The sequence below is a fragment of the Sander vitreus genome, chromosome 1 (genome assembly GCF_031162955.1).
Source record: "Sander vitreus isolate 19-12246 chromosome 1, sanVit1, whole genome shotgun sequence".
Lineage (NCBI taxonomy): Eukaryota > Metazoa > Chordata > Actinopteri > Perciformes > Percidae > Sander > Sander vitreus.
In genome coordinates, this window is record NC_135855.1 from 27,546,105 (window position 1) to 27,561,108 (window position 15,004).

A 15,004-nucleotide genomic window follows, 5' to 3' on the forward strand; every position below is an offset into this window, starting at 1 on the left:
GTGAATGAGCCAAACGTTGGCAGACTCATTAAATCGTCTTTCGATTGCTTCTGCCTGGCCGGCAGGGTGAAAGTTGAAAGTTCGTCCACATCTGAAACAACAGCAGACACGTGCAGGTTAAAAAGCGGTAAGTCTATTAAACTAAGTAAACACAAGTTCATGTAACTATCCTTAAACAAGGAACATTTAAGCTAAGTTGTGATTTGTTTGCCTGCAAACTAGAAGCAGCTACAGTATTAGCTTAATTACTTAATTAAGCAAGAACATGTTATGTAGCTAGTTGTCGTTAGCTGTAAAGTATGTTAGTTTGTAGAGGATGACGTTATCAGACAGACTTGAACAGATCTGAAAATTAAAAATTCTTTGCCTTTTGCTTTTAACTTTAACCAATCTCGTGTTGAAAATGGGTGTTTTGTAAGATTTGGTCGTATGTGTGGGGCTCAGGGCTGCAAGTTACTAGAATAAGAACAAAATATATGTATACCTAAAAAAAGAAGATACATATCTGGTGTGGGTGGTTTTTGGTTGCATTGGTCCCTCTCTGTGGAACCAACTGCCTGATTATCTGTCACTATTTTCTCAGGCTTCATTACGCTTTCTCTCTCTCTCTGTGTGTGTGTGTGTGTGTGTGTGTGTGTGGTTTTATGTGTGGTGGATGTGGATTCTCTACTGTCCTGGGTGGGTGTTTGTACATGGCTTTTAATGTAAGCACCACCAGTGTCATTGGTCATATAGACAGAGATTTCCTCACCCTCTTCGTTAGTCTTAACCATGTAGTTTATCACTGTTAAACTGTTAAACTCTTAAAATAAATACTTCCATCCCCTCTCTTCAGGCTTGTGCAGCAGTAGCACCGGCTGCAGCGATGGCTGCGATCTACTCCGGGATCCATCTGAAACTGAAGAGTCCTCAGACTTCATGGGAGGACAAGTTAAAGCTGGCACGTTTTGCCTGGATCTCCCCTCAGTGCCTGCTGCCAAACAAGGAACAGGTAACAGCTGAAGTTGTATAACAAGATGTTTTTTTTTGTCTTTTTTTCGCCTGGAAACATAGTGTAGATGTTCTGTATTTAGTATGAGAACTAGTGCCTACTGTAGTTTTTCTTCTGAGGTAAATACGTTTAATTTTATGTCCTAAATCAAGAATGTATTATCTATAACGATCAATACCATGGTATGCACTTAAATTGCAGACAATGGTCTTGTTGATTATTTATTTTAACATTAGATATTATGTGTCCTACATCTTTTCTTCCTCAATAAAGCCTTTTTATTAATTTTAGTCTAGTGTTGCAGTAGTAATTTAGGATGTTCTTTTAAAGGTAGGCTACTTCACAGACTTGGATTTGGATTGGCATCAATCTTAGCGCATTATTACTGGACGTTTTTAGACCACTTTTACCTTTTAAGGGTTTGTGCTATGCTAATAATATGCTAATGCTATTTTTTCCACTTGTTGATTGTTGTTCATTAGACAGAATTAGAAAAAAAACCCTGCCATTTCAAGATGTCTGTTTAAATGAATGTAAAAGCAGCATATAAATAGCTACAATTTATTTGTACATGTCTGTATTGACCCTTCACCACTGTAGGTGCTGTTGGACTGGTGCACCCACGCCCTAACAGGCCGGTACAATCAGAAGGTGGAGTTTTCTCAGAATGTTCTGGAAGGACTGTGGTGTTACCTTGACGATCTACTTCACAGCCGGAAGCTCCACTCTCTTCTCAAGCAGGGCAAGACCATCAGCCTGAGGCTCAACATGGCACAGGTATGCTGGCAATATTTCCATAAAAACACCACCGCAAATGTAGAGTGGTGTTTGTAATGCAGCAAAACAGATTTTTTTAAATTCTTCTTTTTGTGATTTTCTGATGCATATACATATACGCATATTACACTAGTGCTTTGTCTATAGCACATTCATACTCTACAAAGAAGGTGCATTGAGGCTTCTATATGAAGGTTTACTGACACCTCTTTTTTCTGTTTGCTTTTAGCTGCTGCTTGACCGTCTCCAGGAGTGTGCACGTGTTGGCTCAAAGTCTCTGCTGTGTGTGTCCACCATACTGAGTGTGTGTCAGGGCCTTCTCTCTTCTCCTGCACTCTCATCTGTCTTTACCACCAAGTATGAACTTATTGCCGATCTCCTGGCTAAGCTTTGCTCTCTGGCCTGCCGTGAGCTACAACAGCCATTGCTCACAGAACCCCTAATGACTGAGTCTGTCACATGTCAAGATGAGGTGATGACTAGCGATTTGGACAGTACCCAAATTGAGCCGATCATTGAAAGTCCTTCAGATCAGCCAGAGTTAGTTGTGAATAAGTCCCCTCCAAAGCCAGAGGAAAACCTCTGTGCAGCTAATTTGTTTGAGGTGTTGCTACAGGTGCTGTCATGTTACTTGTCAGTTCAGAGACAACAAGCCAATCCTAATAGAGTCTTTACTATGGTAACCAACCAGCTGATCCAACCTTTAGTACTACTCAGACACCTGCTGACTTCTGGGGAATTTGCGCCCTCTCACACACATCTGCGCCTCCGTCAGCAGCTGTCCAGAGACATCCGCATTAAGATAGACTCCATCCTTCACTTAGCTCTTTTCCCTTCTGAGCATCTGACCTACTACAAGGAAGAGCTCCTTCCATTTAAAGAGGATTCTGGGAAACGTGGTCCTGGAGGGGCAAAAGGCCCCTTGAAGCCAGTCAGTGTCATACTTTCCAAACTGAGTGCTCAGGGCTACTGTGAGGTGCATCTGCACTACACTGTGAAGTCCAACACATTGTCTCTGCTGTTAAGGTTCTTTCTGGAAAGCTACGGAAAAGGGAGAGGAGAAAGTGAGGAAGTGCACAGGATGCTGTGTTTCTATTTCCTCACCAGATTGGTCCCGGCCTTGGACATATGTCTCGATGAACTCTCACCTGCCAAAGCAGACCAGCCCGTCTCTGTGTCCCCTGGGCAGAAGTGTTCCCCAGAGAGCTGGAGCCTGGCTCTGCTGGCTGTGGAGTCCCTGCTAAGCCAGGCGCTGTCAGCTGATATTTACAATGTAGCAGCAGACAGGATCAGACATGGAGAGGTCCAACTCAAATTATACAGAGCTCTGGGACAAATGCTCATTAACCACGCCCAGCCAAGGTATAAAACAGTTATTAATGTCTTTTTACTTATTGTCTGTTTAAGTTTTATTTTTACATTTTAAAATAATTGTAAACACTTTTCATGTCTTGTCCTTCAGCATCCCAGCATGGTACCGCTGTTTAAAGGTGCTGCTGAGTCTCAACCATCTGATTCTTGAACCAGACCTGGACCAGCTGTCATCTTCAGCCTGGGTTAACTCTGAATGCATGGAAGCACGAGTGCAACGGGCCAGACAGGTCTTGACTTAAATCCTAAAAAGAAATCAACAGAATAAATACTTGCAAATACAGAATTTAAAATGTGTAAGAGATTAGTTTTGACTGAGACAAAATGTTTTTTCCCCAACAGCTCTTGGCGTGCAGTCTCCTCCAAACTTACACTAAGCTCCGTCAGCTGCCGCGCCTCTTCTCTGAGCTCCTGTCTGTGATCTGTCAGCCAGCACTGGACCACCTCCGACCTCCTCTGCTGTCTGAGGGCATCTCCGCCACGCTCAGGACTTGTCTTCTGGACACTCCCCCTTCCCAGGGCCTAGAGATCTGCTCATTGGTGTTGGAGAGCATCAGGAGATGTATATTACCTGACCTGTTGAGGGAGGAAAGGGAGGCAGAGAAGATGGAGATTGATGGTGGAGGAGATAATAAAGGGGAGAATAAAGAAATGAAGGTGGACCAAGAGAGAGAGGATGCATCAAGGAAGCTATTCTCCCTCAGCCAGCTGCTTCATGGTGTTATGTTTAGTCTGAAGACTCTAGACAGTGCTTCTCCTCTTCCCATAGTCAGGCAGAGTCAGGGTTTGATGGAGGAGATGCAACAGGTCGTAAAGGAGTTACTGCTGCTGCTGTTGACAGAGAAGAAGGCTGTAAAAGCAAATATAAGTCCAGCTCCAAGGACCCCAAGGAAAGGCAAAAAGAATTTGGACCACAAACAGTCAGAGAAGGTCTCAGAGTCTAAAATAGGAGCACTGTGGGAACAGAAGACCCAGGAGGCTGCTCTCCTTCTCAGATACACCTTGGAGGAAGTCGACACGCTCTTTAATATCCACTGCAGCAAATACACATCTCTTGACTCTGCCCAGACAGCAGCTGCAAGTAAAACTGAAGACTGTGCTTCAGTCCTGACTTGTATAGAAAGTCTCCTATCTGGTGAGATTGTGCCAGCACGTCTACAAACATCCTGCAGCCCCATGAGCTGTTTGCTGCTCAAACTCCTCACTTTGCAACTGATGAAGAAGGTTTTGTTAGATACCCCCTTACTCTCTGAAACCAGCACTACCGCACTGCTAAACAGGGCAGCCCAGTTTATTTTATCTAAATCAGAGATGGAGGTGAGTCTGGATGGAGAGCAGGTGTGGGACGGGCAGATAGCGAGTGTGAACGCCAGCTCCTACCTTGTAGCGCACTGGTATATTGTCACATCCAATTTGCCTTTGATTGCTCCCTACCTGAGCAGAGAAGATGTGGGCTGCATAGCAGATGTACTTGTCAGTTCACTCCTCAGCAGTCAGACTGATGGAGGAAAGGGCCGGCCGGCTGGCTGTCTGACTGTCTCCCTTATATCTTCCCAACTTCTCCAAAGCGCCATTTTTGCTGAGTTGCCTTCGCTGTTCTCTGCCACAGTTTGTTCCCTCACACAAAGAATTGTCTGTGTTCTTAAGGCAGCTCATGTACCCAATGTTTCTCCTACACTCCTGAAGTTTCAGGAGAAAGGAATTGGAGCTTACACTTTGGAGGGAGATGCCGGTCAGCCTCCTCTGTCCACAACTATAGTTGAAGCTATATTGGCATCCTCAAAGACTGGAGAGATGTCTGTATTGCTGACTGACACACAGAGCAAGGAGCTGGTAAACTTACTCCAAATCTTAACAGATCTAAACCCAGATGGGATGAACTCTGAGGATCTCTCCTCTATTTTTCTCCTCCTCTTCTTCATGTTAACCTCCACCTCCAGTCAGTCAGACCAGAAGGCCACAGACCCTCCTGAATCTGGAGATGATGCTCGCTTCCTGGTGAAGCTGCTCAGGATTCTGACTTGTCTCCTGGAGGGTAGAAACTTCCAAAGTGTTTTGAAGCTCATCCATGCTGGTACTCTGCTGCAGGCTTCTGTGTCCTCTCTCATCTGGCATAGCAACAATGGAGCATTTCGAGCCACAAGCAGCTCTGATTGGTTAGATTTAATCAAAGCAGTGCAGGGTTTCATCAGGTCTCTGGTCCAGTTGATTATAATCCGAAACAGCAGCGTTCGACTCAACTTAGAACAGTTTGCCTCCTATCTTACCAGTAAGGAAATAGCAAGCATGCAAATTGTGGCGCCCAGTTTAGCACTTGTGTCAGGGAAACCAGATCCAGGAGCGTCTGTTTTGACTGTTCATCTCCTGCTGGCATCGCTGACCTCTTTCTCCCAGGCAATGACGTCTAACCTGGGGAGGAGTAAACCTATGGATCAAACTTTGACTCAAATGCTCACGAGAACGACTGCTGCACTGGGACCAGCTGTCGAGTCCGTCCTAAAGCCCCAGACTGTCAGTCAGTCAGTCGTCCAACCAGCCAGCATCCTCGGTCAAGCCTTTGTCGTAGAAGTTGTTACTGTCATGCTGCACTGTGAACTTTCCTCACTGTCAGTGGAGGATGAGAACAAACAGACTGACACCCAGCCCACCCTGAAGCACATGACCCTCTATCAGGGCTGCTGCCAGCAGATCCTCAAAGAAATAAGTTGTGCCCACAGGCCGTTGGACTTCCTGGTTTCCTCTCTCCACTTCCTGTCCACTTTCTACAAAGCAGTAGAGAAGACGAGAGGAGAAAGGGAGGAGGAGCATGGAGAGGAGAAGAAGGCAGGAAAGGAGTTGGATGAGTTGTACATGCAGATACTGCAGAATGTGCACAGACTTCTGACAGGTACATTATGAAGAACAAACATATCATCCACCTGTGCAAACAGTCTGTGTTTTTCTTTCATTAATCACCTCTGCATATTGCACATATCGACAAGAGTTTACAACTTATTTTATTAAATTTATTCCATGCCAGCTGTTTTGTGTTAAAGTCCATTCGTAGAGTTTCTTTTAGAAAGAAGACATATTGCTCTAAAAAAACAAAGCAATTAAAACTAAACTCTTGTCACATAGCACTTATTTTTGGCATTGTATCTAACACTTGGCATCACGCTAGCTTATACCATATTGAAATATTTTGCCCCCTCATGTTTATAAATGGGGTGGGCAAAACATAAACACTTCTCAATGTGATGCAGTCCAGTGCAACATCGCTGCAAATCTCTGACGGTGTCAATCAGAACGGTATCTAACACACTTATTGTTTGAGTTGACTGGGTGAAGTTTTTTTTTTTTAGTTACGCATCATTATTCTGAATGTGACACAGTTTCCCTTTTGATTTCAGCTTCTTGGCTGTCTGCAAATGATGTTTGTGAACTGGAGCCAGCTGTGCAGGAGCTACTGCGCCACCTGGTGGAGAAAAGTACTACAGGACGGTTCAACCTGCTGCTGCTGCTGATCAGAGAGGGACTGGACACTGGCAAGCTGAGGGCAGGAAGCTACAGGGTGAGGATGTATCCCGATAATTTTTAATATAATAATAAACCTTTGTTGTATAAAATGTTGTCTAATTTCATTTTTTTCGAAAGATGTTATCACAAGTTTTACAAGAAAAGCTCGTACTTGATGGGAGGGTTATTCTGCTTAGTCCCCCCCTCCCCAAAAAATTTAAAAATTTAAAAAAAATTTAATCATATATGCTGTGACATTAAATATCTAGCAAATGAACTGTTTTCTCACTCTCCCTCCTCCTTTACTGTTTTCCAGGAGGTGCTATCTGCAGTTATCATCATTAAGCTGCTGTCCTGTTGTCGGTTACCTGAGCTCTGCTCTAAAGCTCTGTGGCTCATTGCACCGCAGATTATATCTGCTATGGTGGTGAGGAAAACACACCCACACACACACACACACACACACACACATACACAGTCACATGCCGCAAAAGAATTTGCTTCAGTGGGCATGTAAATACATAGACTCACTCATAGACAGACATGCACATATACATTCCCTCAACAAAGGTTTGTGATTTGAGGACAGGAGTTGTTTGGGTCAATCCAGTAATTTTGTAATTGGCCACAAACTAGTTATGTCAGACCATATACTGTATTCAGCATGTACTCTACACTGTAGATGCTGAATGTTTGAAAATGTCCAAACTTCAGGTGTGAGGTGGTGAACAGTATTTGAGGATGAAAAGGAAATTATAATTTACGATTGCAGTTTTTCTGCCAAGCTGACAGGAGGAGCTGCCCTATAACCTAAAATGATTTAAACAGTACTGTTAGTACATGTGTGATGTTGTCGTCTAAATGCCTTATTTATTTATTTATTTTTATTTTTAACAAAGAAAGACCTTCCCACTTAGTAACATATCTAGTTTAAAATCACTGGAATCAGGATAAACTGCGGTAGTATTTAATATAAATGACATTGCATTAACTTGATTGTGCACTTGCTGGAATTGCTGTCAGTCATTTTTATAATCTTGTGATTACATTTTTTTTTCTTTCATGTGTAGACAAAAGGATTAAATCATCAAGCACAAATTCTCAGGACTTACACAGACATGTTAAGAGAGGGAAAGTACTACACAGTATTTTCTTTGGCCTTACATCAGTAATTATTTTAGTGACAGTATGCTGGAAGTACATGTGATTGTCTTGAGTGACTCAGCAGCCAAATTTGGAAATGTGTTTTCCATCAGGCCTGCTGGGTGGAGCAGACAGGCATCGCAGCAATCTGCTTAACCATAACACACACACACACACGCGCACACACGCGCTCTAATAGTTGTTTGATTTTGTTTCTAACTCTTTCAGTGTGCGTATCTCTTTGTGTTACAGTTCTTAGTAAAATCGTCCACTCAAGACGTCTCTCTGACCCTTTCCTTTACCGTTCCTACGGTGATGTCAATGACATCACTGCTGCGCCAAGGGGAGGGGCTCATCAACAACCCTCATCATGTCATCTTGGTCCTTGGAGCACTCCAGTCGATGCCCCTCGACCACTTGACCCCGACCGTTTACCAATCAGCATTCCTGGCTGTTCATGAGGCGCTGTTTGCCTTCATTCAGTGTCATCCCCAGGTATGACGAGGCAGATGGGTGGGGGTTAATGGAGAGAGGGAGTGAATGGTTGAGGAAGTAAACTTGGAGAAGAATGAAAATGGGAAGAATTTATTTATTTTTATGACAATAATATCAAAGGTTTTTAGGTGTAGTAGGGAGATTTAAAAGATCAGATTAGAAAAGGGTTTAATTTGGCCCTGCAACAAGATGTGGTAATATATTATATTAAGAAATATTGAATATTCTTTAGGGGTTTTATTGTCGTTATCATAGAGCAGCTGGGGAATGACAGGAAATTGAAGGGAGAGAGAGATGGAATGAGCAAAGGGCCGCAGGTCAGACTCGAACCCAGGCCGCTGCCAAGGACTCAGACATGTTATATGACATATTATATAACATATTTATCAAAAAGTATCAGGTCTTCAAAGGAAATGATACGTATTGTAATATTGTTAAAGATTCTCTCACCTCATTCCCCCCCCCTCCAGCACACACACACACACACACACGCACACACACACACACACACACACACACACACACACACTAAAAAACCTAACCCTTGTGTAAGGTCATTCTAGTTCAAGGCTGCTAGTTTGAATCCCTCATTTGAAGAAAATGAAGTATGTGCCTTAAACTCTGCTGCTGAGCCCACAGAATACCCTAGAGGAATGTCGCTTTTAAAGAGAGGATATTGGAGCTCACCAGAGTCATGCTGCAGCTGCACGAAAACCTCATAACGTCCAAATTCTCAGCCTTTACTGCTGCAAGTGCTTGTATTGCAACATTACCTATAGAGAAACATTTTACTAGAAATGTCCAACTTAAATGGGAATTCACATTCCAGTGGGCTGGAATGTGCGTTCCCATTTAAGTTTGGTTGATGTGCTGCATTTATGTGCTGCATTTATGTTAAAATTGTGTTAATGTGATAAGGTTTTTTTGTTACTCGCTTTCTGAAATGTTGACAGCTGTTTTTTCAGAGACAGCGACATAGTACGACTGAAACGGGGCAGCTGCATTGAATCAAAGAGGGCAAGAACCACCTAACTGATATCAGATGTTTTGTTAGGACAAAAGACTGTGGTAAAGGAGAGGATAGAGGGAGGGAGGGAAAACTAAGAGGAGAGTGGAGGCAAGAAAGGAAAAGAGAGTACATTTATAGAGGAAGAGAGGAGAATAAAAATAAGAAGTGATAAAGAGATGAGGGAAGAAGCAGTGGGCAGAGAACAAAAGACTGAGCTGTAATTTGAATGCGATGCACGTGGGAAATTTTAGGAGAAAAAGTAGAAAAGAGGGGAGTGAGCTGGAGAAAGGAGGTGTGATGGGGCAGAGGGAGGAGAGGTAGGGGAGCTGGCATGCAGTGGTGGTTGGCATGGAGCTGGTTTAAGTCGATGGAAACCATCACTGAGCTCCAATTAGAGCTGGTGACATCATCTCCCGCTCGTTTATATTCTCTTTTTCGCTCTTCATCCCTCCCTCAGTCCACTGTAGGCCTTGAATAGAGAACAGAGAGAGAGGTGTGGACAGAAATTGCAAACGTAGCTTTTGTGGGAATCCAACTTTTACCTCAGTCATGTTAGTTTAGGGCTGCTCTGTTATGACTCAAGCTGTGGAAATGATGTGATAGATTTAAAAGGTTTCTCTGTTTAACTTGCATCCTAATTTCCCCATAAGTCTACATTTTTACCACACTCTATGACAATATCACATATATTCGTTCGGTTGCAAAGTGTGTTTTTGGCAGCATACCTTTATATAAGTGGAAATGCTCTACATGTCTTGTGCACCATTTTGTACATATTTCCCTATAATCTAACCTACACATTTGGTGTTTTCGTTTTGAACAATCCAATGTCCACTAAAATTTAAAGTGAAGTCCTGAGGGTGTAAACCACTCCAAAGCTACTCTATTTGAAAAGATGGAGATGGAGAAGTTGGTCTGGCAGAGTGGAATTCATGTGAATAGGCGGTCATATACTACGAAGTCAGTTGGATACCCTTAAAAATAATTGTACCATCCCTCCTTTAAACAGCGGAGAAAACCAACAACTCTTTATGAGTGTCCAAACACATCCAATATAGTTTTGTTCTACACAATTCTACTCCAAATGTTTTTACGGTATAAATACATTTTATGACCGTATACTTCTCGTGTGTCCAGGTGATGTTGAACGCCGCTTCGTCATTCTTAAATGTCTTCTATCGTCTGGTGGCGTCCATCATGCAGGAGGGTCGGCAGAGAGGAGACAGTGACACAGGTAACACTTACTTACTTACAGACTATAACTTATACAGTATTTCCTTAAATAAATGTGGAGAAAAACACTCCTAATTGTATCAGTGCAAATCATTGTTTGAATTATCCTACATGGAAAAGCAGGCAGTTGAGAGTTTGCTCTCTTTAAACACTTGTCTGTCTGTTTTTTAACGTCCAGACAGTGACGTGTATCTCCAGTGCTCCAGGTTGATAGAGAGGATGTACTCTCACATTGCTGCTACAGCTGAGAGCTTCACCACACTCTCGGCCTTCATGGTGGCCCAGTACGTCACAGAGCTGCAGAAGGTACACACACACACACACACACACACACACAGTCATAATATCCTACAGAGTCAACAAGGTTTCTCATTAAAACCCTTCTGTCATCCCTGCTGATTTTCCACAGCTGTGAGACACACACATGCACACACACGCACGCATGAATGAATGAGTTAGCAGGATCTCAGCTGATCCTTTGATCCAGCCCAGTTTGTCAGGAAGTGCGCGTTGAGCTTGCGAGATTTAGCCAAGCAGAGTGACAGAGATGTTAACGCCCAGAAGCAGATATGGGAAGTATTTCCAGATTGGGAATGTTCACAAATCTGAGTGAACGGGTCCAGGATCACTGTAACTCCATGGGCTGGAATAAAGCTTTAGGCTGGATGTTCCCACAGAGCAGTGAGTCACGTCTGGTCTGTGAACACGGCTCCTCTCTGCTACCAGACTGTATTTAACATGACGCCAACCTGACTCAGCAGTTTCCAGCAGAGTTGCACATTGAGAGGAAGACATGGAAGTACCCATCCAGACAGACAGGCAGACTAACATTGGCAGTGGGAATTGAATGAAGAGGTATTTGGGATCCTTTGAGCTCTGTGCGGGTCATCTAATAATCTTAAAATTGGATTTGTATTGTGCTTTAAATAGGGCTTTTCAAAGAGACGGACCTCTTTGAAAGTCACAGGTAATTTAGCCATCTGTGTCAGTACTGTTACTGTAACTGCTCTTAGCCTGAACTGAACTCCAGGTGTTATTAGACCAGTGGAGCAGCAGCAGTTAAAAAAAAAAAGTTTGTGAATTTGGGCCTTTTGTCTCAATATTGTATATTAAAAGTTGCTATTCTATTTAAAATCTTATTAAAAGAGTACTCCCCTGATTTATCATTGTACTCCTATAACATTGTCAGACTCATGATGGTGATCGGTTTGATGATCAGTCGATGCACCACAACCAGAGTTATCGTCAAGGAGGTTATGTTTTCAGCTCAGTTTGTCTGTTTGTTGGTTTGCTTGTTTGTCAGCAGGATTATAGAAAAACTACTGGCCCGATTTTCATGAAACTTTGTTCAAGGGTGTAGCAAGGGCCAAGGAAGATCCCATTACATTTTGGAGCAGATCCCAATCACAGGGTGGATACACCAAGTATTTTTCTTTTGTTAACATTACATGATAGAGCTTTTGTGCTGCCTTCATGTGGTGTCAGATTAATCGGACACATGAGTTTCCCTCTGGGTAAATTCACACTGAATTAACATAGTTAAATAGGGCATACGTTGGCGGATGTCTGCACTCTCAGAGCGCCCTTCTACTTATTCCATGCATTACGTCTTCCTCCTCAAAACCTGGCGCCTGTTTTGCCCACAATGTATGTCGAGAGATGAGGAGAGGGCTAGGTCTGGTAAACCTCACTTCTTTCTACCTCCACACCCCAGATTTTTTGTTGTTGATTGTAGTCTTCAGGCCCAACAGTCCCGACAAACAAGAAATAGGTGTGGGATAGAACCAAAAACCAAGTAAAACAAAGTAATTACAGTTCACAACCACGACCTGTGTCCTAAAAGAACTGGCAGTAGAGTTTTACCAAAAGGATTTCATGTACAGTATACCCATGATGTATCATATGTGCAATTTAGCAAAGCAACTTAAGTGTAAAAATAAAAGCTTGTCAAGCTGGTGCAAAAGTGTTTGGATTAAAGACTGGATGTGAGAGAAGACAGTGACTCATCAGCCTTAAGGCGCCTCAAGGAGGACCTCAAACCCTAAACATAACTTTGGCTAGCAGCGTGCTACCGCTGGGCTCCTGTTCTTTTCAGGTATCACAGAATCCAGATATGATAACAACACCCGGTATTTGGACAGTCAGTGTACCACTAACTGTAACATTGGCAGACTCCTGATAGGTTAGCTTTGTTTGCAGAAAACCCATAATAGGCTGTTCTCTTCATAATGTGAAGCCTGTAATCAGGTGAGCCAGGTCTTATAAGCTAATCATTTAACAGTTACAGTCCTCAGCACAGAGCGGCCTTCGTCTTTGTAATGATGTATGTCAAAGGTCTGAGGAATGTGGTCCAGCCAACTGTACAAGTCATCAGGTCATGGGTGTGTAACACCTATGGGGGTATAAAGTCCCTCAGAGTGGTCCGCTGTGGTTGGTCAGCATAGGTTTACATGAGGAACCAGCAGGTATCCTTTATAATATATTTATGTTGTGAAATAAATGTGTTAGGTATTTTATTACTGATTTGTCTGAAATACATTTAGATGTAACACTATTTTTGCAAACTAAGGGCAGTCATTTAACAGCAGAGTAAGGTGTGTGCGTGAACAGTGTTGTTCAGTATGAGGAAGTTGTTGGGATTTTCTTGCTTTGCATCATTCCATTCTGAGACTATAGGACTGTTGGGAAACAGGTTTCCTGTGTGTGTGTGTGTGTGGATCTGAAACTCAACGTGTTAAATTTTATACTTTTCAGTTCAGAGCAACAGTGGCAAAAACAAGTAAAATGTTACTATAAAGTTAATATCACATCTACAGTAGAGAATGCTGAAAATAGGCACAATAATGTTATATTTAATTCATCCTCTTTAGGGTGTCCTTCTTTCTGATGCCCCTGAGGGGTTGAAATCCAGGTCTGTGGGCCATTCCTTTTTATAACCAACCCTCCACTCCATTTGCCTTGTTGAATATTTAATGTTCCTGTTCCAAACCGGAGTCATTTATTGATCATCAGTCTCGTCCCTTTGTAGGCCTGCTCTTAATATTTGCATTAACATTACCTTTTTGCCAGGACAGCTGATGTCTGTCCTTTGATGCCACTCAAATTGAGACTCATGGTTATGAAGCTGGACGTGAGACTATTGTGGCACATAATTTGTGGCTTGATAGGTTTGCCACACGCTGTCCCTCAGGCTGTATGAAGACAGTGTCATGTTGCCTGTAATCAACTAAGAAAGAGAAAAACGTGATCTTGTTAAAATGCTTGAGGAAAATGTGAAAGCCGAGATGACTAGCAGTGGGTGTATGTAACTTTCGCCTATTGATAGTGAAACAAAGAAAACTGCCCTCTTATTTGCCTCTCCAGGTTACTTTGCGACCAGACGTTAAGCTGCATCTAACGGAGGGGATCTATCGGATACTGGACCTGTGTACGGAGCAGGATATTAAGTTTCTGATGGCCGGACTGCAGATGGGAGTCAGGGAGGTGTTCAATGAGCTGTACAGCAGCTACACCCACTACCACAAAGCACAGAGGCAAGGAGAGGACAAGTACACTGTTTGAACTGTCACAACAAGCACTCTCAACCATTAGTTTAGATTTCAATTTAATTAGATCAGAATAAATGTTCTTGCTATGGAAAACTGTGTTTTATATGTAATTTCTGCTTTTGGATGGCGACAGCTTGTGAATAACATACTAACTAAACAATTAGTTTTTTTCTCCAGACAGTTTTTTGTTAACGACACAGTTGCACAGCCTGCTATATGTACAGTAACTGGTTAATAACTCTTGCAAACACAAAGCCATCTACAGGTGGATCACTTTGGTTACACCCTGTAGCTTAAACATACAGCACATGGCTGACAGGAATAGTAGCTGTTCTCAGGAGGCACACAGGGAAACTGTGGGAGGACCTTTGACTCTGATGGAGTCAATACAGGAAGTCGGCACTGTGTTTGAAAAGTGCTTCCTTGTCAGAAAGACCTGTCACTGTAACCCTGACAAATCATGTGTAAAATGTTGTATATTTGTTGTTTTAAAATCATTTAATTGAATTACTGAAGAAAAAAATGGATTGTGTGTGAATTATACTTACATCTTTTCTATGTTGCTGTTGGTTGGTTTTTTTTTTTTTACCAAAACTCAATGATTTAGCCATAGAATGTAACGGTCTATGGATTTAACAGGTTCATTTAAATACAGTTCTGTCTCAAGCCTGTTTATTTGTGTCATTTTGTTCACAGTATTGTCTTTTTTTCATCCGTATATATTTTGTGTGCATTTTTGCCTGTATCCGATTGAGTACAGTAGAGGATCAGACACAAACTGTTAAGTGAGATTAGAGAGGACAAAGATGGATTTTAAACTGGGAGATTGCAGATACGTGGTCTCCATCGTTTAGACTGCCAGGTCCACTGTAACCCCACAGTATTGTTGTTTTCGCTACAGTATTTCTAGTATAGAAGCTGACGAAAATGGATGAATGAACT

The 15,004-nt window shown here is 42.5% G+C and overlaps 1 protein-coding gene across 1 annotated transcript; it reads left to right on the plus strand.

Annotated features, from left to right (window-relative positions):
* The first annotated feature begins 40 nt into the window (after positions 1–40).
* Positions 41–14,733, plus strand: urb2 (URB2 ribosome biogenesis homolog). Its single transcript, XM_078251165.1, has 12 exons — positions 41–127; positions 836–991; positions 1,592–1,768; positions 1,998–3,130; positions 3,231–3,369; positions 3,482–6,026; positions 6,529–6,689; positions 6,951–7,061; positions 8,030–8,272; positions 10,419–10,515; positions 10,693–10,820; positions 13,878–14,733. The coding sequence occupies exons 2-12, from the start codon at positions 866–868 to the stop codon at positions 14,073–14,075; spliced, it is 5,058 nt and encodes a 1,685-aa protein (XP_078107291.1). The 5' UTR covers positions 41–127; positions 836–865; the 3' UTR covers positions 14,076–14,733.
* The last annotated feature ends 271 nt before the right edge of the window (positions 14,734–15,004 follow it).